Source organism: Vulpes vulpes, chromosome 14 (genome assembly GCF_048418805.1).
Source record: "Vulpes vulpes isolate BD-2025 chromosome 14, VulVul3, whole genome shotgun sequence".
Lineage (NCBI taxonomy): Eukaryota > Metazoa > Chordata > Mammalia > Carnivora > Canidae > Vulpes > Vulpes vulpes.
In genome coordinates this window covers 38205731-38230072 of record NC_132793.1, presented here as the reverse complement: position 1 = coordinate 38230072, position 24342 = coordinate 38205731, and the positions used below count along the sequence as shown (strand labels likewise).

General features: G+C 40.9%; 1 protein-coding gene and 2 long non-coding RNA genes across 4 annotated transcripts in view; 2 read left to right on the top strand and 1 right to left on the bottom strand.

Annotated features, from left to right (window-relative positions):
• LOC112922752 (uncharacterized) overlaps positions 1-24342 on the top strand; it is a 217799-nt gene that overhangs the window by 51237 nt on the left and 142220 nt on the right. The window lies entirely within an intron of this gene.
• The window catches only part of SPTLC3 (serine palmitoyltransferase long chain base subunit 3), a 148929-nt gene that overhangs the window by 3919 nt on the left and 120668 nt on the right, over positions 1-24342 (bottom strand). For both annotated transcript variants that reach the window (XM_026002406.2, XM_072736404.1), the window contains exons 10-11: positions 9440-9575; positions 4225-4354 (exon numbers count right to left, since the gene is read on the bottom strand). In XM_026002406.2, the coding sequence (XP_025858191.1) occupies positions 4225-4354; positions 9440-9575 (266 nt within the window). The remainder of the gene's footprint in view (positions 1-4224; positions 4355-9439; positions 9576-24342) is intronic.
• LOC140595401 (uncharacterized) lies at positions 13-23641 on the top strand. Its single transcript, XR_011996980.1, has 2 exons — positions 13-98; positions 23441-23641. It is a non-coding gene; the product is annotated as an uncharacterized lncRNA (long non-coding RNA).

Here is a 24342-nt window from a genome sequence, read left to right as displayed (position 1 = left end):
CTTAAATGGCTCTGCGATCCAGAACCTCACTGAGATTCAATCTTCTTTTGCCAGCTTCCTTGATTTTAAAGAAACGGAGAAAGATCCAAATCATTAAGGTATGGCTTATAAACCAGCCCTAGAGGAATGTTAGAGGCTAACTCATTTTATTTCATACTTTTTCATAGTCTACCCCACATTATGAATATTTAATTTATTTTGGAGGGTGTGAGGAGAGGGTTAAAACCATCCATGCTTACCCTTTCAGACTTTATTTTAAAGTTTAATGACATGTATAACTTTGTGGAAGAAAGAGAGAGGTAAGGCTGCAGATTACATTTGGGTTTATGTCCTCATGACACAGCAAATCAACCTGGCCAGGGGCAAAAGGGAACATTGTGGGAGCTGATTAATATCGTTCCCTTTCTCCCATATTTCCTCATCTTCAGCTTTAAATACTCATCTGTATATTCCGTGGAATCGTAGGACTTAAAACCGAAGGGGACCGAAAGCTCATCTGTTTCAGTTCTCTCAATTCAGGCAGATAAATGTATCCCCAATTTTCCAAAGAAAATTCTGGGTCCAAGACTGAGACCCAGAATAGACAAAATGTACTTTTAATTTCTAGTATATCACTAATCTTATGGTACTGGGCATGCCTTTTTAATCTTTTTAGGCCTGTCTTGACCTGTAAAACAAGGAGGGCAATATTAGGATCTAATGCTTTGAAAAAGGTGAAGATGTTTTTTTAACACTGGAATGAATGACAAGTGGAGCTTATGGGCTCTCCTCTTTGGGTAGTCTTTCAAACTGGCAACAAGTTAGATATCCACCAATATAGGAAGAGTCATTGATTTCTGTTTGGTAGCATTATGGATAGTTAAAACATTCTTTTTACTTCAGTGTACTTCGTAAATTTTCACATCAAATCTAAGGACTAGGACAAAGCAACAAAAGTTATATTTAAAATGATGTCAAACTAGGATAGTGTCTATTGCTCTTTGCTGAAGGTGGGGATGGAATAGCTCTGAGTGGGCATCTGCATACTTGGGGGATATGAGAGACAATTGACGGAAGGTGTGGAAGAAGAATAGAGGATTTCTATTCATTGTAATCTCAATCTTTTTAACTTCCATTTTTGAGTCTGCCATAAAATGTACATAAGATATTGGCAATGCATATATAACTTATAAATGGATTCATGTTGAAGCCCACTGATCAGACTACGCAGAGCACACCTGTACTCAAACAAAGGTAGGTTTATTTTACTTGTGGCCGCTGGAAGCATGTATTAGAGAAGAACCATCTTAGTAAGAGGGAGTTGGGAAAGGCTTCTTACCACATTTGGACTTGTGCTCAGGATGACTCTAAGGAAGCAGGGATCAGTCTGGGCTGATGCTGTCTTGAACAAGTGAAGTTCAGTGATTAGCTATATACAGAATTCTTTTTTATATATGTGTAGAATTCTTAAGATGGGATGACTATAGTGAGGTCATTGGTAAAGGTGTAGTCATCACTCGTGTTAGAAGAAGGAAATTCTAAGCCACTTCATATTTGTAGAGTTGCCTCATCTCTGCCTTGTACCAAACATGGTCATAGAAGGGACTAACATGTATTTCCTATGAGTGTTATGTTCAGTTAGCTACCTCTATGTGCTCACTACCTCAAGTGCTCACTTCTCCTTTAGCTTACTGTTCAAGGGTCATTTTTCACTTTCTCTTATGTGTAGATTAAGGAGTTTGCCCATAGTTTTTTTTTTATTGATATAAGTGACTGATTTCAAAAGTTTAGAGGCATCTGTTGAGATGATGTCCCAGTGCTCCTTCTAAACTAGATATTCCATAGGAGTTAAGAACTTGCGAAGAGAACCATGAGGTCTGATGTCTCCAGAACTGGGTATTCATGAATATCTCAGTGCTGTTGGGGGTTACAAAAAATACAAATCCCCCACTGCCTCTCCATCACCTCTGGGAGCATGCTCCCTGGTTGTGTCCTTTCCTCTCCCATTTTCCTTCCTTAATGTGTAAACATGTTCAAGTCTTTCAAGGGCTTTTCTAAATCTATTTTTCTTTCTTTTGCAGTCAAAGCTCTTGAAATATTTGCCTACTTTTTCTATTTAAAAGAAACAATTTGTTAAAAAAATAATTACCAGAAATACATACTCCTTTTGGAGAACCTGAACAACACAGAAAGCTATGAAGAACAATAACAACAAGGTTCACCCAGCATCTCAAAACCTAGAGTTAGCTCAATTATTAGTGTGTCATGCAAGAAACTATTAATATGCATTCGGTAGTGGACACTGGTTTGTTTATTTATTTATTTATTTATTTATTTATTTATTTATTTAGGTAGACACTGGTTTAAATCTTAAGAATGTAGTGGTGAAGCAGAAAGACAGACACTATGTGTGTGTGTGTGTGTGTGTGTGTGTGTGTGTGTAATTTTTTATTTGAGCTCAAAGTATTCACCTTTTTATTCCTTGTATTCTTATTCCTGTTCCCTACATTCTCCTCAAACTGTCTGCTCTGAGGAACATCAAGCTTCTACTAAGTGTAATCACAAAAATTTCTTCCCATCTCTCATCCCACTTAAAGCTGCTATAGTTTCTTGGAGATGTTTGGATTCTTCCCCTCCTTGAAACTTTTTCCTTTTTACTGTGTTTAACAGTACCCTAATTCATGCCTTTTCAGACTGTTCCAGCCCCATCAAGGTCTAGTTCCTCGCCTATGATTCCTATGTCTAGCCTGGGATGTAGGCAGTCTGTAGGAATCTGCCCTTGGCCTGTTCACTTGCATTTGGAAATTATATCTTCTCCTTTAGCTAAAATGATCTCTCAGTTCCCTAAACTACAGAAGCTCCAGCACTGCATACTCTTCTAAGCTTTAGAGTCTGATTTTCTTTTCCACAGATGGCCCATAGATGTATAATCTCAATCTGTCTATAATTGAGCTCATTTTGTTCCCGCAGGCCAAGTGATGATTGGCTGTTCTTTATTGTCTACCTTATCTCATACAGCTGCTTTAGCTTTACCATCCTTCCATTCACCAGGTCTGGAGACTTTGAATTGTCTTTGATTCCCTCTTCCCACAAATGCCCTGCATCCAACCATTTGCCAACTCTATGCATTTATAATGTCTGTTAATAGATCCATTACTTTTGTTTCCACTGACATTGACATCTCTTGTTTTGTTCAGACAGCTCCATTTTAGGTCCCTTCTTGCCTTTTCCCTTTCTAATCCATTTGTCACATTTATTTTGTAGTGATGTGATTATATCACTCCCTTGGTTGGAAACCTTGGATGATGTTCCACAACTTTTATTCAAATAAGCCCAACTCAAAAGTCACCTCTCCTATGAAATATATATACATACATATATAATATCCATATTCATACATATTATGGATTGTTATATGTGCATGTATATTATACATATACACATAATTCATTTCCATCTTCATATATAATAACTTATTCATATATAGTGAATGAGTTCATATAATTTCATGTATAATTCCCACCTTCATGTTCCACAGTTGTCTATATTTCTTTTCCAAGATGAATTTATTCTGCCTGGTATTATAACTAGTTGCTTATTTATTAGTATCTCCTCTTAGAGTTTTTGCCCTAGGGTTTTGCACGTAGTAGACACTCAGTGGGTTTGCTAAATTGCTTTGTCACTAAAGACAGTTCCATCAACCCCAAACTGATTGAGATAGCTTAGTTTTCTGCTATCACTCATTCACATAAAGATCAAAACCAAAGGACAATGAAATGCTGTTTTTAAATCATCTATACACCATGTAGGTCTGGACCTATCTTTGTTATTGCTTTGCCAACATGTTGCTTAGTTGGGTCATATTTTATTATGATGGACGTGGCGGCTATGAGAAGTGTCAGGTTGCAGGCAGTCAGTGCTGAAATAGCATGTCAGATTAGCTTTTGCATTTAGGAACAAGTAACTAGTACAACATATGGCTACTCAGTCAGTCTTTTTTATGAAACCAAAACACTGCCTTGAGTCAAATCTTCACTGAACTCATTTTCTTTTTCTATTCGCTGAGTTGATCACATTGTTGGGCATTGTTGGCATACCCTTGTTTTTTAGCAGTGAGTTTTATTAGTCTTGGTTTTCTAAAACACTAAGAGAAACCCAGGGAAACTTAAGCTAGCTCAATAAAAGAACGTGCTCCCAATGCAAGGTACCAGTACTGGTGATTCTGTTGGCCTGTGGTGTACTCACTGTGTCTAGCATCTCCCGCGTATGTGCTGCTGAAATACAAAACCGAGCCCGAGCTTCTGCGAGGGGAGTAGCTGGAAATCCAACAACCACCACCCCGATTTTTCTATTTAACAGATGCCTTGCAAACGCCCTATGGGAAAGGTAAAAGAGAAGGTTAGCTGAGAGATGACAAAATCATGTGGCAAGAAAAGGAATATGGCTAATTGACATTTCTTATAACAATAAGTAGAAGATGACTGAAATTACTAAACTTCTCTTACATACAATTGACAAGAAAATGGGGCAGTTCCTTGATGGCACCCATAGCTAAGTGTGCATATTATGGGACCTGGCACACTCTTTAGAGCATTGTGAGTATTGAGTCTTTGACACTGAGCAGAAAATGCTGATGTACATGAACCTGGTTTAACAAGTTGGCATTGATGTAAAGTCCTTTGTTTGCAGGATTCCTAGAAACAAAAACCCAACAGCTAACACAATGCGATTACATAAAGAAACAACCTATATTAAGTGCAAACTTGTATGTTTTAAAAATTTAATACCAATAATAGAGTAGGGAAATTTCAAGAAGCCTATACTTAGTGACTATAATTTGAGAACCAGGATCTGAGAGTCTGCAGGAGCTAATCCCAAGCTATATTCTCACTCTGGAGCCAAAGATTTTTTTTCCCCATTAAACCAGAGATGGAAATATAGCAAGGGTCTCCTCATTTTTTTATTGTGTGCATGAATACACCCATGTATATTCAAGGATATTAAACCCATTGATTGAGTTGAAGGGGAAATGGGGCAAGAGGGACATGGGGAAAGAAATGTGTACACAGGGCAGCCCCGGTGGCTCAGAGGTTTAGTGCCCCAGTGCCTTCGGCCTGGGGCCTGATCCTGGAGACCCGGGATCAAGTCCCACGTCGGTCTCCCTGCATGGAGCTTGCTTCTCCCTCTGCTTGTGTCTCTGCCTATCTCTCTCTCTCTCTCTCTCTCTCTCTCATGAATAAATAAAATATATAAAAAAAAGAAATGTGTACACAGAGAGAGGCTTGTCGGTAGCTTTCTGAAACAGGGTGTAACCTTTCTCAGCTGTGATTTCTTCTCCTTCATTGCTTCTAGACCCTTTTTTTCAGAGCTAATTTCAGTAATGACTCTAGAATATTGAACTCTCAATGTCTGTAGATTTTTTTTGTGCTAAGCGCCAATGTAAAAAATGCCCCTAAGTGAATCTTTCCCCACTCTGTGCTCTGTTGCTCTCTGCAGGAAACCTTAATTACTAAATGTCTCTGCCCACAAGCAAGGTAAATGCCTCAGATTTGTTTTTAGCATTAAGAGGTTTCTGGTGTCCTTTTTTAGGCTGGAAGCTGGCAGCACCACGGCAACTTCCAGTCATAACTCAGGAAGAATTCTTGAATCAGACATAGAGAGCTAGCCTGGTCATTTATTCATTCCTCTTGCAATGGAGCTGTCTGCCTTTTTGGTTGCCTCATGCAGAATGCATGTTATCAAATGAAGTGATGGAGATTGCAAGATCTACTGAACACACAGCCTCTCTGGCCCCATGGCCCAAGCAAGGCAAGATTCGCCTTTGATTTGGACTGGGAAGATTAACAAGGAGATTGAAGCTTTCTGAGAGAGCTTGAAAAGCAGAGGCTGTTCTTTCTCTTTCTTGTTCACCCTATGGAAGGCTGCCCATGGAACTACACAGGATGAGAGCCCATAATTATCTGAGAAACAAGGCAAGTCCTTTTATTGCTAGAATACAAACCACCTGACCCATGATCTCAGGCTAGTTTTCGGGACTCCCCAAAGACCATTTTCACTGTCTGCATGTTTCTCTTTGTACCAGAGGAAGCGAGTTTTGCCAGAGAATGTAGAGCAAAACATATGACTGTTGATTCATTAGGCTAATCTGAGGCCTCCTTGGAGCACTTTGGGGCTTAAAATTTACACTACTAAACCTGGCCTCCTTTAGTTAATGTGTCTGATTGCCCTGAACATTTATTTTATATAATGAGCCTCTGGGTTTGTACTCCCCAAAACAAATTAGAGCCAGTGTGAGCTGAAAGAAACTAGACTATGTGGATAATAATAATAATAAAACATTATCACTGCATTATGTGCAGCATCACTGCATCCTGTATCCTACCATCCTGCAAGTGTATGACAAGGTCCATGGAAGGAAAATGTAAACTCTGCACCAGATAGTAAATGCAATATATCCTTGATTATGTAAGTGAATGTTTTATGGGTGAAATCACATTATACTGAATGTCACGGAAGATTCCAGCATAGAGTTGCAGTGAAACTTTGCTCAAAAGGATATCTGGGTGGAAACTGTATTTTCATCTGCAGTGGGTGGACATGTGGAGAAATCATAGTGCTTTAATAAAATCAAAGGGTTGAAAATGAGCAAACGAAAGATATGCTCATCCACTGGCTTATATAATTAATTCCTTGTCTCAAAAGCTTTTCTCCATATAAGCTTTCCGTTGAAGAAATATCTGAGACAAAAACAAGGCCAGGCAGCAGGGAAGCTCTTGGCAGCAACTCCTGCCAACTGTAGATGACATTACCTTTTGTAACTAACCTATACTAAATTTCCTTAGGCAACTCAAGCAATTAGTGTTTTGTTTTGTTTTTTTTCCATTTGCAGTGATTGATGTCTTTCAATTCACCATTGAGAGTTAAACTTATACTCTGTGTTGCTTTAATGAGATGTGCATTTTTCCCCCTGTGGACTAAAGCTTCAGAAGCCGTGCAATGCACTGAAAAGAGCCCTGGTTTAGGAGGCAAATGGAGCTGGCTTTGAATTCTGGGCCCTACTGCTTACAACTTGAGTGATCCTTAGAAAGTAGTTTAAATTTTATGGGTCTTGGTGTCCTTGTTCATAAACAAGGGCCAAGAGTCCACCCTTGATAGGTGATCACTGTGTCTAATAGTCTTGGCATATAATCAGCATTCAGCCACATTAACTCCTCCGTAAATAACATCTTCACTGGAAGGTACTAGATAGTTTGACATATCATCCCATGTCCAACATGGCATATTTGATTCACACGATAGCAGGGTCTCCACCTATTATTTTCCCAAAAGTTCTATTTTTATTAATGCAACCAAAGATTGCAATAATTATTTTGGAGAGCCATGCAACCATGGTGACTCAGTCTTGCACTCAGTTGAAACTAATACTAATAATCATTATACTAGTAGAAGTACTAGTAGTAGTAATAATAACTACCACTGATTAAGTGCTGATAGTACACCAAGTACTATATTAAGTGCTTTATATATATTAACAATGAACTACTAATAAGAACAGCTCCCACCTAATAGCTCCTATTTAAGAGACAACATAAATGCTGATAGACTTTTTCATGTTTAATTGAAACAATTATGAAATAGGTACTATTACATCCTGTTTTAAAAATGAGAAAACTGGGGCATCAGAAGGTTGGGCAACTTTGTTCAAGATCCTCTAGCTAGCAGGGGGCAGAGTCAAATTTTTCCTCATTCTAAACTCTTCACTACACCAGGGAGCACAGTTTTTATACATAACACCGTCTGATTTTATTTTTTACATTAGCTGTTGTCCATTTAGGACTCCTGGAATATAAAGGAGCAGTACTCCCTTTCTCTTTCTGTTATTGCAAAGTTGAATTCTTAAACTTAAATGCATTTGTTTTTACTCTTCATGGACTCTTCTCATGACATGGATTCCTGGTAATATTCTACTTCCAGCCCCCACCATCAAAGTCAGAACTATCTGGCATCCTCCCTACTGCCACCCTCCAGCATTGAGCACTTTAGGCTCTCAAAAATAAAATAAATTTATTTTTGGTGTCTTCATTTGAGCTAATGGTAAAATACTAGATAGAAATGGGCTAAGTGTGAAATCTTTCTTTCAGAACATACCATTTTGCCAGCCATTCTGAATAAATGTAGGTTTTCTTCTGTACTTTCCAAAATCAGATGGTAAAGGGTTTGGGATTGTATGATACTTTGAATCACTGTTGCCATTGCTCCCTGCCTTAAGTACCAAGCAGTATCCCATGTGACATTTCTGTAGCACACTCTCCTCTTGATCACTCATTCCATGCCTTGTTAGCCTGATCCAGATCTGTGAGCAAAGGGCTCATTGGTGGTAACGGTGTACATGCTAAAGAACTCATGTGTGTGTTTTAACTGCTTGCTGTATTGCTATGGTGAAATGATACAAGAATGTACACTGAAGAATTAATCTTTTGGGAACTCATAACTCAGTCCTATCCACCATGAGTTCTCAAATGATAGCCCCCGAACCTCTTCTTTATACTTAAAATGCTCTACCAATCTATTCAGACTGTTAGAGAGTCAAGCAGAAATTTCCAACAATGGGGTTATGTTGCAGGAGAGTCAGGACCTTCAGAATCTCATAAATATATGTTGACTATTACTTTCCATCATGCACATGGTCAGACACCCAAATAAACATTTTATATTTAGAAAGGACTTTAATTAACTTCCTTTTAATAATAGAGGTAGTCTGTGGCAGTGTGGAGAATGGCTCATGGATAAAATTGTCTATGCCATATTGAGAAAAAGTCATTTTTTCTCCTTATGCAGTTGTTCTCATGCTCAATTTCAGAATTACAGTCAGTGGGAAACAACTCCACATGGGTTAACAGGCGAGGCATTAAAATTTGGTGTTAAGGGCATGAGCCTAAGTTTGGATTTGCCTCTTGATGTTCTCTTGATTTTATTACTACTCAACTTGTATGACTTTGGCCAAACTATTTAACTGTCCTCAGCCTCAGTTTCCTCCACATGTGAAATAAGGCTGCCTCCTTCTGAGGATGGTCATGAAAGGTTAGTTGAGAGAGCATGGAGCCTGGTAATATTGTTTTCAAATGTTGGGAGAGATGGTCTCCAGAAGTTGCCCCTGAAAAAGACTGTGGGGCAGAAGGAGGGCACAGGATTATCCTTAATTTACAGTTGAGGCCTAGGGGGTGAGACCCAGATTCACAGGGCTTGAAAGTAGAGTACACTTGATTCCCCTCTTAGGAGACCTATGGAAAGGCCTTGCTGTTGGGCTGACAGGTGGCTTCCAAGAAGCTGTACAAGTGAATTCTGAACTTGGCACCCCATTCCAAGCAATGCCTATGCTGAGCCTCTTAGAGACAGGAGCACTGTCTTGGTCAGATCACCTTGGGGCTTCAGTGTTATTCTGAAGTCGTTGAATACTTACGCTACTTTAGCAGGCATGTAAAGAAGCAGGGGAATAACGGGAGATTCCTCATTGCCATAGATAATGAATCCCATTTCATTCAGTCTCTGTCTGAAGTATCTCGTGTTTTTTGCCAGCTGCCGTACTCTCTGCAACCCTAAAAGGAGACAGGCGTGAAATCCATCAATTCTCACAAGGAAGAGAGAAGCAAAGGTCAGATGGACTTGGCAAGCATTCCTAAGTTTTTCTGTAGGCCTGCATCATTAGCTGGGAGGGGGTCAAAATAGGGTGGGTAGATGATGTCTCTTGGTGAGGAGGTACGGGCACTGATGCCGAAGAGCTGTCCTGAGTCTGGAAGACAGGACTGGTGGGGGGAGTGGGTGCTGGTAGGTACTGCTAGCAAGCAACTAAATGCAGGCTAGCCTGGGTAGGGAGCTAGAGGGTCAGAGGGTGTGTCTAGCAAGAAGGAAGGAGATGAGCTATCATTTACTAGGTAGCTACTGTATATGGATTCTGTGCTAAGTGCTTTGAAGACATTAACTCAGGGGAAGGGACTCGTGACTTGACAAGAAGTCACACACACACACACACACACACACACACACACACACACGACCCTGTTGTTGGTAGAGGCTTTTTAGCCCAGCTAAGCTGGCCCATTAAGTTGCTTCTCACCCAAATCTCTAATCAAAGGGTACTTCACCTAACCTGAACGTGAAGGGGTAGCACATCCCTCAGAAAAGATAAGTCAGGGATGCCTGAGTGGCTCAGTGTTTGAACGTCTGCCTGAACCTTAGGGCATGATCCTGGGCCCCTGGAATCGAACCCCACATTGGGCTCCCCACAGGGAGCCTGCTTCTTCCTCTGCTTATGTCTCTGCCTCTCTCTGTGTGTCTCTTGTGAATAAATAAATAAAGTATTTAAAACCAAAACAAAACAAAAAGGTCCAGCTGAAACCAGAACTCTTTCGTGAGGCATTTGGTAGTGATAGAGAAATAGACGTAAAGGAGTAGAGGGAAGGGAAGAAGGAGGCCTGTTTTCCCCAAGGATAAAAAATGACAGTGTGGGCTCCAAACAGGGGGTCAAGGAAGGTATGTGTGTCCATTTCTAGGTCACTGGTACTTCAGCTCAAAAGCTTAGCCTCTGTCTTCTATGTGTGTCCTGGGGGTGGGAGGGGGGAGGGGTCACACATATGAGATGACCAAGGGAATTAAAGAGTGGAAAAGTTCTGAAGACATCTGTCTATGCTAATGCTGTCTCCAATGAGGCAAGAGGGCAAACAGCCCAAACCAGAGTGTATTGCTTGATACATTGATCTGCTTGATACAGAAAATTGAACAGAATTGGATGTTTGAGTCCTCTAGAAATCAGTCCAACATTTGCATTTGATACAAAGTACCTGTTGAACAGGAACAGCTGTTGCAGCTGACCTCCATTATGATTGGCCAGGGGTCCCTTCAAACTGATCAGAGCTCTTGCTTGACCAGTTTTTCAATATTCCGAACATCCCTCCTGGATCTACAGATGGAAAATGGGCTAAAATGTCAGTAAATATGTCAATCATAGTCTCCAGTTCCTTCCAGGAGAAAATGGCCTCAGACTGTGTCCTGACCGAGAGTTGAGCAGTGGGCATTTCGTGCTCAACATCCTTCCTTCAGAGGGGCCATCATGTTCAGGTAGAATTGGCCTTCACTTTCCTCTTTGCTCTAAGGGTATTGTGGACCAAAGTCTGGCCAATTGAGATACTCCATTCTCCTGATTATTGGTTCATGACAAAATACAACCTGGGCCTATCAGAATCTTTCAGATCTGCTGAAGAAGAAGTACATGAATGAAGTCATCCTTAAGCTACATGTTTGTCATCATATGGAAGAAACATGCTTGAGAATGATATTGACTCAAAGCCAAGGTACAAGACAATAAGAATCCTGATGGCATCACTGGAACCCTTAGGTCTAGCCATGCCTAAGTGAGTCTATCCTTTGGACTGTCTGTTGTATGAACCAATACATTTCTTTTTCTTTTCTTTTTTTTTTTTTGATGAAGTCCCAAGAGTTTGTTTGTTTATTTATTTTGTATATATTTTTTTATTGGAGTTCGATTTGCCATACATTTCTTTTTCTTAAGCTGTTTTGAGTTGAATTAATACAACCTGTAACCAAATATGTTTGAGTAATTCAAGTGGCCACCTATTGGATGAGGTTACCTCTAAAGGACAATAATATCAACAACAATAATACTTATAGCCCACAAATACGTAATGTCACCACTGTTATAAGCACTTGAAATTTAATAATTTATTTAGTCCTCACAACAATTGTATTTAACTAAATGCTATAATCTTGTGTTACACATGAAGAGAAGCCAAGTAACTCACCCAAGTTCACATAGTTGGTAGGTAGCAGAGCCAGAATTTGAACTCGGGTAATCAGGTTCTAGAATCTGTGCTGTTATCTCTACATTATGCCCAAGATTAGCAATGGATGATGTCCATCCAGATAATAGATGATAGCCAATACTTCACTACAAGCTCAAAAAAAAAAAAATGTATCTCTTCCAGTTGTTAGGATCATTGTTTTACCAAGTTTTTCTAGTAGAGGCAGTTCAGAAGTTGAGCACTGAGCAAGCTTTCAACAGCCTCATGTTGTGAGAAAAGGGGTAGGACATCAAGAACTAGAGTCTGAAGCCTACCACAGGGAGGACTGATGAACTCTCTTCATTTGGGGTGGGGAGCCAGAAGGGCTACTCCTGAGAAGAGTGAACCAGAAGCAGACAGCTCCTCAAGGGCATATTCTTTATCTAATCACCTGACATTTTTCACTAAGATCTACTGCTCCCAAAACACTTCAGATCTTCCTTTGAGGGTTTTCTTTGCTTACCAGGCCCAAATCTACTTGATTTCTATGACCTCTTAAATGTGCTAACAATATATGCAAATGAATGGAAATTTAGCTGAGTGGAACACCAACCAACAAGGAGGGTGTTGAATGATCCAGTTGTCCCTGTTTTCTGTTCCTACCCTTCACACAACCTCAGTTCTCTAGGAAGACTCCTTTTTGGCTCTGCCAGCAGGCTGTGATGGAGAAAGCATCTGGGTTATTGTACTTTTTCAGGAAAGCTGACCTCTCAGTTCCACCATGCTGGCACCAGCTAAGAGATGCATGACAGCCTTGATTGAAGGCCAGTCCATTTGGGTGTTGGCCAGAGAACCATGAGATAGTCTATCACCAAAGAGATAATGAATATGAATTATACCAATAAGATCCTTTTGCTGGTAGAGTGTGAATGGGAAATATTTAGAGGGAACCGACAATTGGTATGAAGATTAGAAATTGAGGGACATAGAAAAGTTTATTCTCAGAATCTGAGACAGAGGAAGACACTGGTCAGTGGCAGTGATGATAAACCACAAAGAAGAGAAGCAGGCAGTACAAGGGTAGTTAATAGCAATTGGAAGAGAATAAATGGAAACAGGGAAGAGCTTATAGTCTAGTGGGAAGACATATTACATATAAAAATGGATGTGAATTGCAACTCTAATGAGTGCTATGAAGAATGTTATGTAGTGTTCTGAGAACTGATATTAGATAGATTGGACCAAATCTGAGGAAGTCAACACATGATGAGTGCCCTGAGATTGAAGGGTAGATAGATGTTAACAGGTAAAAAATTAGAGGGGTGCATTTCAGGTACAGGAAACAGGTGCAATGATCCAGTGGTCTGTAGAAGAAAAGAGTGATTAAGAACCAGGTAAGATGTGGTTAAGTGTGGAGCAAGATGAAGACTGGACCAATGGGTAAATTATTAAAAAAAAAAAAAAGAAGGAGGATAGGGATTGAAGAATCCAAAATTTGGTACTTGGGAAGAAAATGAACTTAAAAGGGAGACAGAGAAATCAGGGAGGGAGAAGACAAGTCAGGCAATGAAATAGTGGTTTGCTGAATTTATCAATATGTCGGGAAGTCATTGATAACCTTTACTTTAGGGTCCCTGGTTGGGACTTTGGTTTTACAGAAACACAGGTGGAAGTATGGTTTACTTTAATTCATATATGCTTTTATTTTCCCATCCACCTCCTTCAAAAAAGAAAAGATAAGCCCTCAACCCTAAAATTCGAGATCTGCAACAAGGATACAAGTAAGAGAGAAGGAAAGGCAGAGAACTATTTGTATAAATTTGCATAGACAAATCCTCCTTGGTGCTTAAAATTGAATTGTTTTGTAACATGCTGAAGTGTTGGAAACTTGTATGTGTACAGAAAGCAACCTATTTGTGGGACAGAACTAGAAATGAGGAGGAGAATATTTGTCTTCACTTTATTTTTTTCCTTTTTAAAATTTAATTTAATTTTTATATGTGTATTTTTTTATTGGAGTTCTATTTGCCAACATATAGTATAACAAACACCCAGTGCTCATTCAGTCAAGTGCCCCCCTCAGTGCCCATCATCCAGTCACCCCATACCCCCGCCCACCTTCCCTTCCACTACCCCTTGTTCATTTCCCAGAGTTAGGTGTCTCTCATGTTTTGTCACCCTCTCTGATTTTTCCCACTCATTTTCTCTCCTTTTCCTTATAATCCCTTTCACTATTTTTTATATTCCCCGTATGAGTGAAGCCATATACTGATTGTCCTTCTCCGATTGACTTACTTCACTCAGCATAATACCCTTCAGTTCCATCCATGTCAAAGCAAATGGTGGGTATTCGTCATTTCTAATGGCTGAGTAATATTCCATTGTATACATAGACCACATCTTCTGTATCCATTCATCTTTCAACGGACACCAAGGCTCCTTCCACAGTTTGGCTATTGTGGCCATTGCTGATAGAAACATCGGGGTGCAGGTGTCTTGGCTTTTGACTGCACTTGTATCTTTGGGGTAAATCCCCAGCAGTGCAATTGCTGGGTCATAGGGCAGATCTATTTTTAACTCTTTGAGGAACCTCCACACACTTTTCCTGAGTGGCTGCACCAGTTCACATTCCCACCAACAGTGCAAGAGGGTTCCCCTTTCTCCACATCCTCTCCAACATTTGTGGTTTCCTGCCTTGTTAATTTTCCCCATTCTCACTGGTGTGAGGTGGGATCTCATTGTGGTTTTCATTTGTATTTCCCTGATGGTCAGTGATGCGGAGCATTTTCTCATGTGCTTGTTGGCCATGTCTAGGTCTTCCTCTGTGAGATTTCTGTTCATGTCTTTTTCCCATTTCATGATTGGATTGTTTGTTTCTTTGCTGTTGAGTTTAATAAGTTCTTTATAGATCTTGGAAACTAGCCCTTTATCTGATAGGTCATTTGCAAATATCTTCTCCCATTCTGTAGGTTGTCTTTTAGTTTTGTGGACTGTTTCTTTTGCTGTGCAGAAGCTTTGTATCTTGATAAAGTCCCAATAATTCATTTTTGCTTTTGTTTCCCTTGCCTTCATGGATGTATCTTGCAAGAAGTTGCTGTGGCCAAGTTCAAAAAGGGTGTTGCCTGTGTTCCCCTCTAGGATTTTGATGGATTCTTGTCTCGCATTTAGATCTTTCATCCACTTTGAGTTTATCTTTGTGTATGGTGTAAGAGAATGGTCTAGTTTCATTCTTCTGCACATGGCTGTCCAATGTTCCCAGCACCATTTGTTGAAGAGACTGTCTTTTTCCAGGGAGTATGCTTTCCTGCTTTGTCGAATATTAGTTGACCATAGAGTTGAGGGCCCATTTCTCGGTTCTCTATTCTGTTCCATTGATCTATGTGTCTGTTTTTGTGCCAGTACCACACTGTCTTGATGATCACAGCTTTGTAGTACAACCTGAAATCCGGCATTGTGATGCCCCCAGCTATGGTTTTCTTTTTCCATATTCCCCTGTCTATTCGGGGTCTTTTCTGATTCCACACAAATTTTAAGATGATTTGTCCCAACTTTCTGAAGAGAGTCCATGGTATTTTGATAGGGATTGCATTGAACGCGTAAATTTCCCTGGGTAGACATTTTCACAATGTTAATTCTTTCAATCCATGAGCATGGAATATTTTTCCATATCTTTGTGTCTTCCTCAATTTCTTTCAGAAGTATTCTGTAGTTTTTAGGGTATAGATCCTTTACCTCTTCACTTTAAAAAATTCATCTATACATCAAAACTGCACGTTTAAGAAGGTGAGAACATAAGGAGTAGGGGGAGATGGTGGAAGAAGAAGGGAAAGAAAAAGAGGGGCTGAAGTAAGACTTGTTTTAAGAAGGTGATTCAAATGAAGGCACAGATATACATCCCAGCCACCAAAATGTATTCCATATGGCCTGTCACCTTGTATGTTTAGCTCTTTTGTTGATCGTTAACTACACAATGAATAGATGACTTCATCAGGCTGGGTCTGATGATTCCTAAATGATCCCCCTCAAAGACTAGAAGGATTTCCTGGCCTGGAAGTGCATGAGTGACTTAAATTGCTTTTCCCAATGGCATTATCTTTGCGCTTGCTCATAATGACTCATCTATCACTGGGTTGCCCAGCTACTTAATTGGCCCCGTCTGTCCCCTTTGCCTTGATTAACCCAAGTAACTGGATCATCAGCTAATATCATCACTTTACTACTTCTAGATCCTTTGGAGAGTGGACCAAATAGATCAGAATATTGATCCCAGGGGTAGCTGACTCTTAAGAATTGCCTTGGCTTTTCTATCTTTGAATCATTTAGCACAGCATGACTGACAAGCCGTTATGATACACTTCACGGTCACCATGTTTCCTCATATAGATCACCATTAATGCCTTTGAGGTCCTTTGCATCGGCCAAGATACAGCTCCTTTCAATTATTCTATTGCTCACTCTTTAAAATTGGAAACATTCTACTCTTGTAGGGCCTGAAGGCAAAGAGGAATTTATACATATAAAATGCTACTCATCTAGACAGGATGTTGGGTGATTTTATTAATTATGGTGGGCTTTGAGATCCTCATTTGAAGAGTGCCTTGTAAGAGTAGGAGGAATTTTTAGCACTTATCTTTTTGTACAGAGATGGCCATGCCAGGGTGGCATGGAGAATGGACATTGTGGCCACATTCCCTTCCTAACACTCAAAGCCTCTAATTCAACAATTTCTGGTTCTTGTTTCACATATTACATAGAAGACAGAGAAGGTTTCTGCTCAGATAATTAAGAAAATGAGCTGATCTCTTATGTAGTGTTCTAGAGAGTTTATACAGACTGTTTATTTTACTATATTCTGGGTTCTCTGATAAAGGAAGAGGCTTTGGAGTTAAATGGACTAAAAAAACTGAAATCCATCTGGAGTAAGGCTTTAAAACCTCAGTTTTACCTGTAAAATGTAGGTAAGTAAGCTCATCATCCAGAAAGATTGGTGGAAATAAAGGGGTTAATATAGAAACATGCTTCATATTGTGCCTGGCATGCAGAAGGTGTTTGGAAGTTTAATTACTTTTTTCCATGGGGTAGTAGGTCCCAGCACCTCAATGGCACCTCAGAATCACCTAGAGAGCTTGGCAAAATCCCATGCCCAGAATGTATCCCAGACCAGTTAAATCAATATAAATCAGGATAGGATTAGGCATGAATTTTGGTTTCTACAAGGTATAGCCATGGAGACCTGGATGTCTCAGAAACAGTCATCATTGCTAGTCCAAGACCAAAGTCATGCATGTCTGTATTAAGTGCATGATTGTGTCCTGGCTATATCTTATTTCTCAGTTGGACATGGAAAATAAAAGATGGGCGCATGTTATAGCCTTTTGTTTGGCATGATTACCTCCCAGCAGTGCTTGGGTGCCTAGAAAGTACGTTTTGTGTGTGTGTGTTTTGGGGGGGACCTGCTCCTTAGTTATCTGCTCCAAAGTGCTCATTTGACTTGAGATCAACCCAACTGTCAACCTCACTCCTCTTATGAGGCTGTATAAAAATCCTACTGACCTGTACATTCCTATTCTGCCCATTCAGATTTCTAGCTCTGCCAACTTGAGAGATGGGCTAGGTTAACAGAGGCCACAAACACTTTAACCTTCTCTCCAATGCTGTTAAAACAAAAACAGCTGGGGCAGGGGAAGGAAAACAAATAAAACACAAAGCATCCCACTACAAAGCTTTGCAGTCCCCTAATAAAAACAATCGTCTGTGGCGTTTCCAAAAATATGTTTGGGGCAACTCAATCTCCAGAGGGCCAGAAGGCATTGCAGACAGTGGAGACTCCCAGAATGACCCATCAGAAGCCAAAGAAGGAAAATTTGTTGTCTGCTAAACCATCGGCATGAAAAAAAAAAAAAAAAAAAAAAAAAGAAAGAAAGAAAGAAAAAAAAAAGAGAGAGACCTTTCCCTCTGAGACTAAGTGGAAGAGGCGGATTTCGTGAGCTTGTGAGCCAGCACGGGTGCCACTCTCTATTTTCTGCAGATTTTGTAAGCTCATTTGCTAACAGAGGAAACATGAATATGTGCAGATGCCAGAGAGTGACTTATTTTATTATTCCCCAGGCATACAGATGCACATAAAGAAGTACTTGCTGCTGTCCCTCCTAAAATTATTTAGCACACCACCACAACGGTTGGGATACAAGTTGAACAAACTCAAACATGCTTTTAGGTAGCATTGCTTGAAAAATGTTGCCTTTTTTTTTTTTTTTTTTTGCCTTTTTTTTTTTACGAGATGGGAAGAGTCTTTCTGCAAAACATTTCTCACAATTTAAGAAGTCGATCTTTCTAGTAAATCACATTGATATTAAAGAATGTCTGAATGGCCTGAGAATGCCTAATTTCCTTGCCTCTTGCCCTTTCTTTGTCCATTGACTCACAGCTTCTCCCCCTTGCTCTGTGGGGCAGGGGCAGGTGGTGGTGGTGGTAATGGGGAGGGACCATGGATCATGACAGCAGGAACCCAGCGGTCTGTTATTTTAAGCTCTGGACACCAGATAGGACATTTTGTTTCCAACACACTTAGGGGCAGAGTGATCTCAGTAAAGATCAAGAGGCTATAGAGCAGCAAGACCATAAGAATCACATTAGCAGTGACAAACTTCCCAGTGGGATGGAGAAAACTGTTTGGAGTGGTTTGCTGAGAGGAACACACATTTTTATCAGGCACTGAAGCTCTCCCTTTTGATGTCCGGATTCCAAGGTTACAGCATGTTTTATAGTCAGATACACATGTTCCAATGACTCTTCAGGCCACTTAGTTGTACCCCCGGGGAATGCACGCAGGAGCAAGGAGGCTGGCCATCAAGGGTGGACAGCTGTCTGTCCAGCCCGATTTCAAGAACCCCCAGAGGATGCCACTGTGTCCACCTCCCTACCCACTGCTCATATACACCCTCAGGAGTTTAAGCCACAAGGAGAGGTGGGAATGGACATGTCTTTTGTACCTATTATGAGCCAGAAACTGTGTTTTGAGGACCTCTTTACAGATACAGAAACTGAGTCTGGAAGATCATTGATGTCTTACCCAGCTGACCCGGAAACTGGCCGCACCCCCGGTCTAATCAAAGTCTGTTCTTTGGAGAGAAGCTGGTAAACTCATTTCTGATGAGGTGTGAATTCCATGATTCACGGATTCACACATTTCACAAATGAAAAGCACTCACTATGTACAGGAGCCGGGCCAGCTGCTAAGGTAAAGCAGAAGATGAGAACATTTTGAGGCTGTTTGGAAAGAAATGATCTAATGGGAGACAGGGCAGATATCAAATAATATACAATTGAGCAGAAGAGCCTTAAGAAAGATCTAGACAAAGTTGGCAGGCTTTTCATATAGCAGTGCTTCATGAATACTTATAGAATGAATGATAAGATTTAATTTGAATCTGCATTTAAATAGAAAGCAGTTATTTTATCAAGTTCCAACTTAATGGATTTTCTACATTAAATGGGGTAGTTTGGGAGGCAAGGGGCCTTCTGGGAACTTTGTAAATTAGTGATTCCTAGGTAGAGGAACACACTGGAGTATTCTCAGAATATTTCTTTTCTAGAATACATAAAATAAAGCCTCCCCATGGCCCGTAGAGATTCTGCTCCAGAAAGGCTCCTGGGGTAACTGTGTTGTGCACCAGTTAAGAATCATTGCTTGAAGCCATAACTTTTATTGTGGGTGTTGATTCTACAAAGATACTAAGGCTGATCCTCTGGTCTGAAGACACCAGAAAGCAATTTTGTTTCAGAGTATTTTGTACTGTCAACATATTTGTACCTAAGGTTCCACCTGCCCTTTCCTTTCCTTTTTTTTTTTAAATGAAGATGAGCAAGTAACTCATCATCTCTGAGCCTTCATTTACTGCTCTGTTAAATAGGGATGATAGCAACAACTGCCCCATCTATTTCCTAGGACTTTGGGGGAGGATGATATTTAGTGGCTGTTGGGTTCAGTGGAGGATTAAATGGTGAGTGTATCTACTATTTTCAAGGAACTCACAGACTCAAAAAATTCATGTGACTGTAATGGAAGGTAGAAAATGGAATGCTCCATGAAGAAATGCTCTGAGATTTTGGAGCAAAGAGCTAGAGGTGATAAGTTAATATATGCATCTAAGTTTGGAGGTGAGGGGGCACCTGGGAAATGGCTAACTCACTTGCCACAACGTTTGCATCGCAGTCATGAGAAAGATCTGTGGAGTCAGACCATTGACAGCTGTGAATAGCACCCTAGGATTTGGAAGCTTTTGGTGGTTAATAGGGAGCCATGGCAGCAACATGAGTCGGACATACCATGTTCTGAGGGGATTTAGGAAGAGAAAGCTCATGGCATATAGAATGTAGATTAGGATGAAGGAAAAACTGGAGGTGGTAAGACAAGTAGGAAGCCAGACTGGCAGCAAATGTTTGAAGTGGGTGAGGAGGTGCGTGTCAGCAACTGTTCTGACCTATGGCAGGAAGACAAAGGAGGTGGCAAAGGACAGGTCCTGCGCTGAGCAAACTGGGTTAATGGGGTTCCCGAAAAGTCTCTGAGAAACGATGTAATTAGTGAAAGTGGCCATCTGAGGCAGCTATCTACATGATTCCAACCTCTGGCTTTCAAAGTGTCTGCTGGGGATGCGCTGGAGAAGCCTTATATAGGGGGTGTGGGGAGACAGTGAGGGAAGGCTTAGCAGGTCAGCTGCCCCTCAACCTGCACCCACTACAACAGTAGCATCAAGGCCAAATATTCAAGGACTGTGAGCTCAATTTCCTGGGTCTAAAATCAACTCTACCTTCTTGAGCAAGGCATTTAATCTTTCTGTAACTCAGGCTCTTCATCTATAAAATGGGAATAATGACAATGTAATAATATTAATATGCATTACATTCCACTATGCAGATTAAATATTAAGCACTTAGAAGAGTCTGGCACACAATAGGCTCTATATGATGAGTATTATAAAGTTGCAAAACTATATATATCTTATTAAATGGACTTCCATATACATTTCATTTGAAAAAAATTCTACAGTTCAAAATGTTGAAATCTATTAATTTGAACCAAAGCCCAAACTGTCCGACTTGGATTTGCCCTATAGCACTGCACCCTTGAGCTCAGCAGAAGTAACCTGTGGCACTTGCACCCAATCTGGCTGGTCCTGTGCCCTCCTCAGTTTCTTATTTGTTGTTTGGATTTTTTTGGTGCCAGGGACATGTCCTCCAATGGCTTCTTATCCACCAGAATTAAGTGTTCACAGGAATAATTTTCATTTCTAGTTTTCAAGTTGAAGCATATGATCAACTTGTATTTTACTCTTATAGAGTAAAATACATTTTAGGGACATTAGTAAATGTAAAAGAGTAAAATACATTTTAGGGACATTAACCAGTCCTTAAGACCTGATCGGGTGAGCCCTTAGAAGGGACTGGACTCTCCTTGAAGAGAGATTCAAGAAGAGAGAGGGGGATTTGATGTGAAGGAGATTCTCCATTGCTGGCTTTCAGGTGGAGGGGCTGTGTGGTAAGGAGTTCAAGCAGCTTCTAGGAGCAGGGAGGGACCAGCTCACAGCTGGCAAGGAAATGGGGGCCTCATTCTTGAAACCCCCAAGCTGGATTGTGCCACAAACACGTGAGCTTAGGAGAGGAGCCTGAGCTTCAGAAAAGAGGCCAGCCACGGACACCTTGATTCGTTCTTGTGAGAGCCTGGAGCAGAGAACCAGACTCCTGACCCAAGGAGACCGTGAGATAATAAATGATGTTGTTTTAAGCTGCTAAATTTGTGGTAATTTGTTATGCAGAAATAGAAAACTAATACATTCATTCTCTCTAGCCCAGAGCACATGCTGGGCTTCTCCAGGCACAAATCCACCTGCTTAATCCTCCCCAGCTGTGGCTGGTATGGTAACTGGTTTTCTCCACAACTTGTCCAGACAAGAGTGGGGCTGGGGCATGGCACCCACTGCCTTTGGGGGTTTTGCTGCTTTGCTGCAAATGAACCACTTATGGGAAAAACAAAGATCAGCATGTAACAGCAGCTCCCCTTCCCCCTCTGAGATGCTACAGCTGGAATCATGTTCTTCCCTTTCTCCTGTTCTACTGAGCCAATATGGAATTCCACATGTGCTCCATCACAGACTCCCCCATCTCAGAGTCTGTCCACATAGAAGAGACAAAAGCGAAGAGGAAGCTTCCGTAGGACTCATGGTGTAAAAGGATATGTTGTTTGTAGGGCGGGTGGAAGGAAGTGACCACACTAACCTTTTGCCCCAATGCCATCTAAAAGACAAACAGATCCTCTTCACACTCTTGCTAGGGAAATTTTGTAAGGCCTCAAAGCAAGTGCAGAATTTACAGAGCTGCCCTAAACTTCTACCCTTGCCTAACTCTCAAGGTGAAGTCAATGAAGGGATGGAAGATCTGGCAAGCCAGTTCTGTACAACCAGACAAGCTTCCCCTGCTCGTTGGAGTTCAGTTTGCTGGCTGATTCTGTGTTTATGGGATACACCCAAGCTGTCCTCTGTGCACAGAAGCAGCAACAAGGCAGAGAGGCAATGCCTGTCACTTGGCTTGCTCACCCCCACCTGAGGTCCACACATATAAAAAAGGCCAGGTAGGACTGTCCAACCCCCAGCACAGGTGATTAATCATGATGGAGGCAGCCCCTCGGTTGAAAGCCAGCGGAGCGTAGCACCCGGCCATCTGTTTTGTATTAGCTGTTGCTGAAATGCCAGTGGCCTGAAACCTTTAGAAAACACAGAAAGCCCTGAGCTTCTTTCTCTGCCTCTGTCTGGTCCCCTGCGGGTAATGAAGCACATATCTTCAGGAAATGGCCACTAACTCCTCCCTCAACAATGCCTGGGTCCTCAGAGGGCCCGTCCAGGTGGGGTTCTCTGTGGCCTCCGCTCCCATTCACTGAGGGATTTCCAAGGGACTGGGTCTGAGGGAGGACAAGAAACTGTAGGAAGCCAGCCTGGTATCCACTCTCGGCCCAGGTAGGTGCTAAGAAACATGAAATGTTTTAAAATCGCAGGTCTAGTTATTGGAGCTTCTTGGCCCCAGCCAGAGTTCTTTTGGTTTTCTCTGCCCCTTCCTCCCTTGGAGGAGGAAACAGAATTCCTGGCGAAGAGTAAATTAGCCAGGGCAGCCCCAGATAAACCTGGCGATGTGGATGGATTAGGGTAGTTTGCAGCTCCCACACAGCACGGAAGAAAAGCAACAGCTTATGAGGGAAGTTTGCAAATGTATCTCATGTCAAATATAAACAGTAAGAAAGTGAGAGAATTCGACTGGAGAGCAAATTGCTGTCACCCAGTGGACTCCTCCTGCCCAAGTGCTAAATCTTCCCAGTTAGTCACTCCCATTTTTAAACCTATCAAACTCAAGTGTAAAAATATGTGTGCCCTGTTCCAGGACCCAGAGCAAAGGTCCAAGGTCACAGCTGGAAGGTGCTGGTGCCACTTTCTCTAAGTCCACATCGGGTTAGAAGCAGGGTCAACACCTCACCTGCCAATCTCATGATAAAAGTTCACAAATGACCAGGATGAATGAAATAATCCATACAAAATGATTTAAAGATAAGGCATGCTTGTCTTTTCCAGTTCAAATGCATTATATTTTAAGCCTCATTCTTTTTTTTCTTTTATCCTTAGGTTTTCTTTCCAGAGGGTGAAAAACAAAACAAAACAAAACAAAAGGAAAATGATCGAGGTTCATAAGTTAATGAAGTTCCTTGAAAGATCTTGCCATTTCAACCCACTCTTCCTCTCAATAACTGAATAAAAAAATCTTTGAAAAATCTCTTTTGCAAATCTCACATATGGGATAAACTGAATAAAAAAATCTTTGAAAAATCTCTTTTGCAAATCTCACATATGGAATAGCATGAATAATCTGGAGTGAACTTGCCCATGTAGACATAACAGAAACAAATATTAATTCTCAACGTAGATGAAATGTTTCAAGTGGTGTTGGGCAGGATCATATCTTCATACAAAGTAATCTTGACATGAACTCTCTAGTTTTATTTCTTGGTCTGGTACAGAGTGATGAGTCACCTTGACTAGTCAACTCCTGGGTGGTGGTGTGATGAGCAGCAGAGGTTCAATTCTTGTTCAAGTCTCTTAACCCCCTTTAAGTCCATGGTCCTCAAAGAACCCAAGGGTGGCTGAGTAAGAGGATTGGGTGATTGAAAATGACCTCCTACATTTCAGATAACTAGCCTAAATGTGCATGTTTATCAACTGCATGTTTTAAATTGTAATGTTCTATATTCTGTCCCATTACATTCCCCTTTCCAAAAAAAAAAAAAAAATCCTACTTGTCTCAGAGTATGTTATTACTATTTCCAAAATATTCAGTCTTCCCTGTCCTGGCCTGACTTCCAGAGCTGTCCCAATTTCATGCCATTAAATTTCTTCTGGGGAAGCATTATGCCCAGGGTCCATTTTCTGCCTCCAAAAAGTGCACACACTATTGGAGAATTTAGCCACATAATAATGATAACGATCTGAATACCTGCCATGGCCTGGGACTAGGTTCTGTGCAAAAAAAG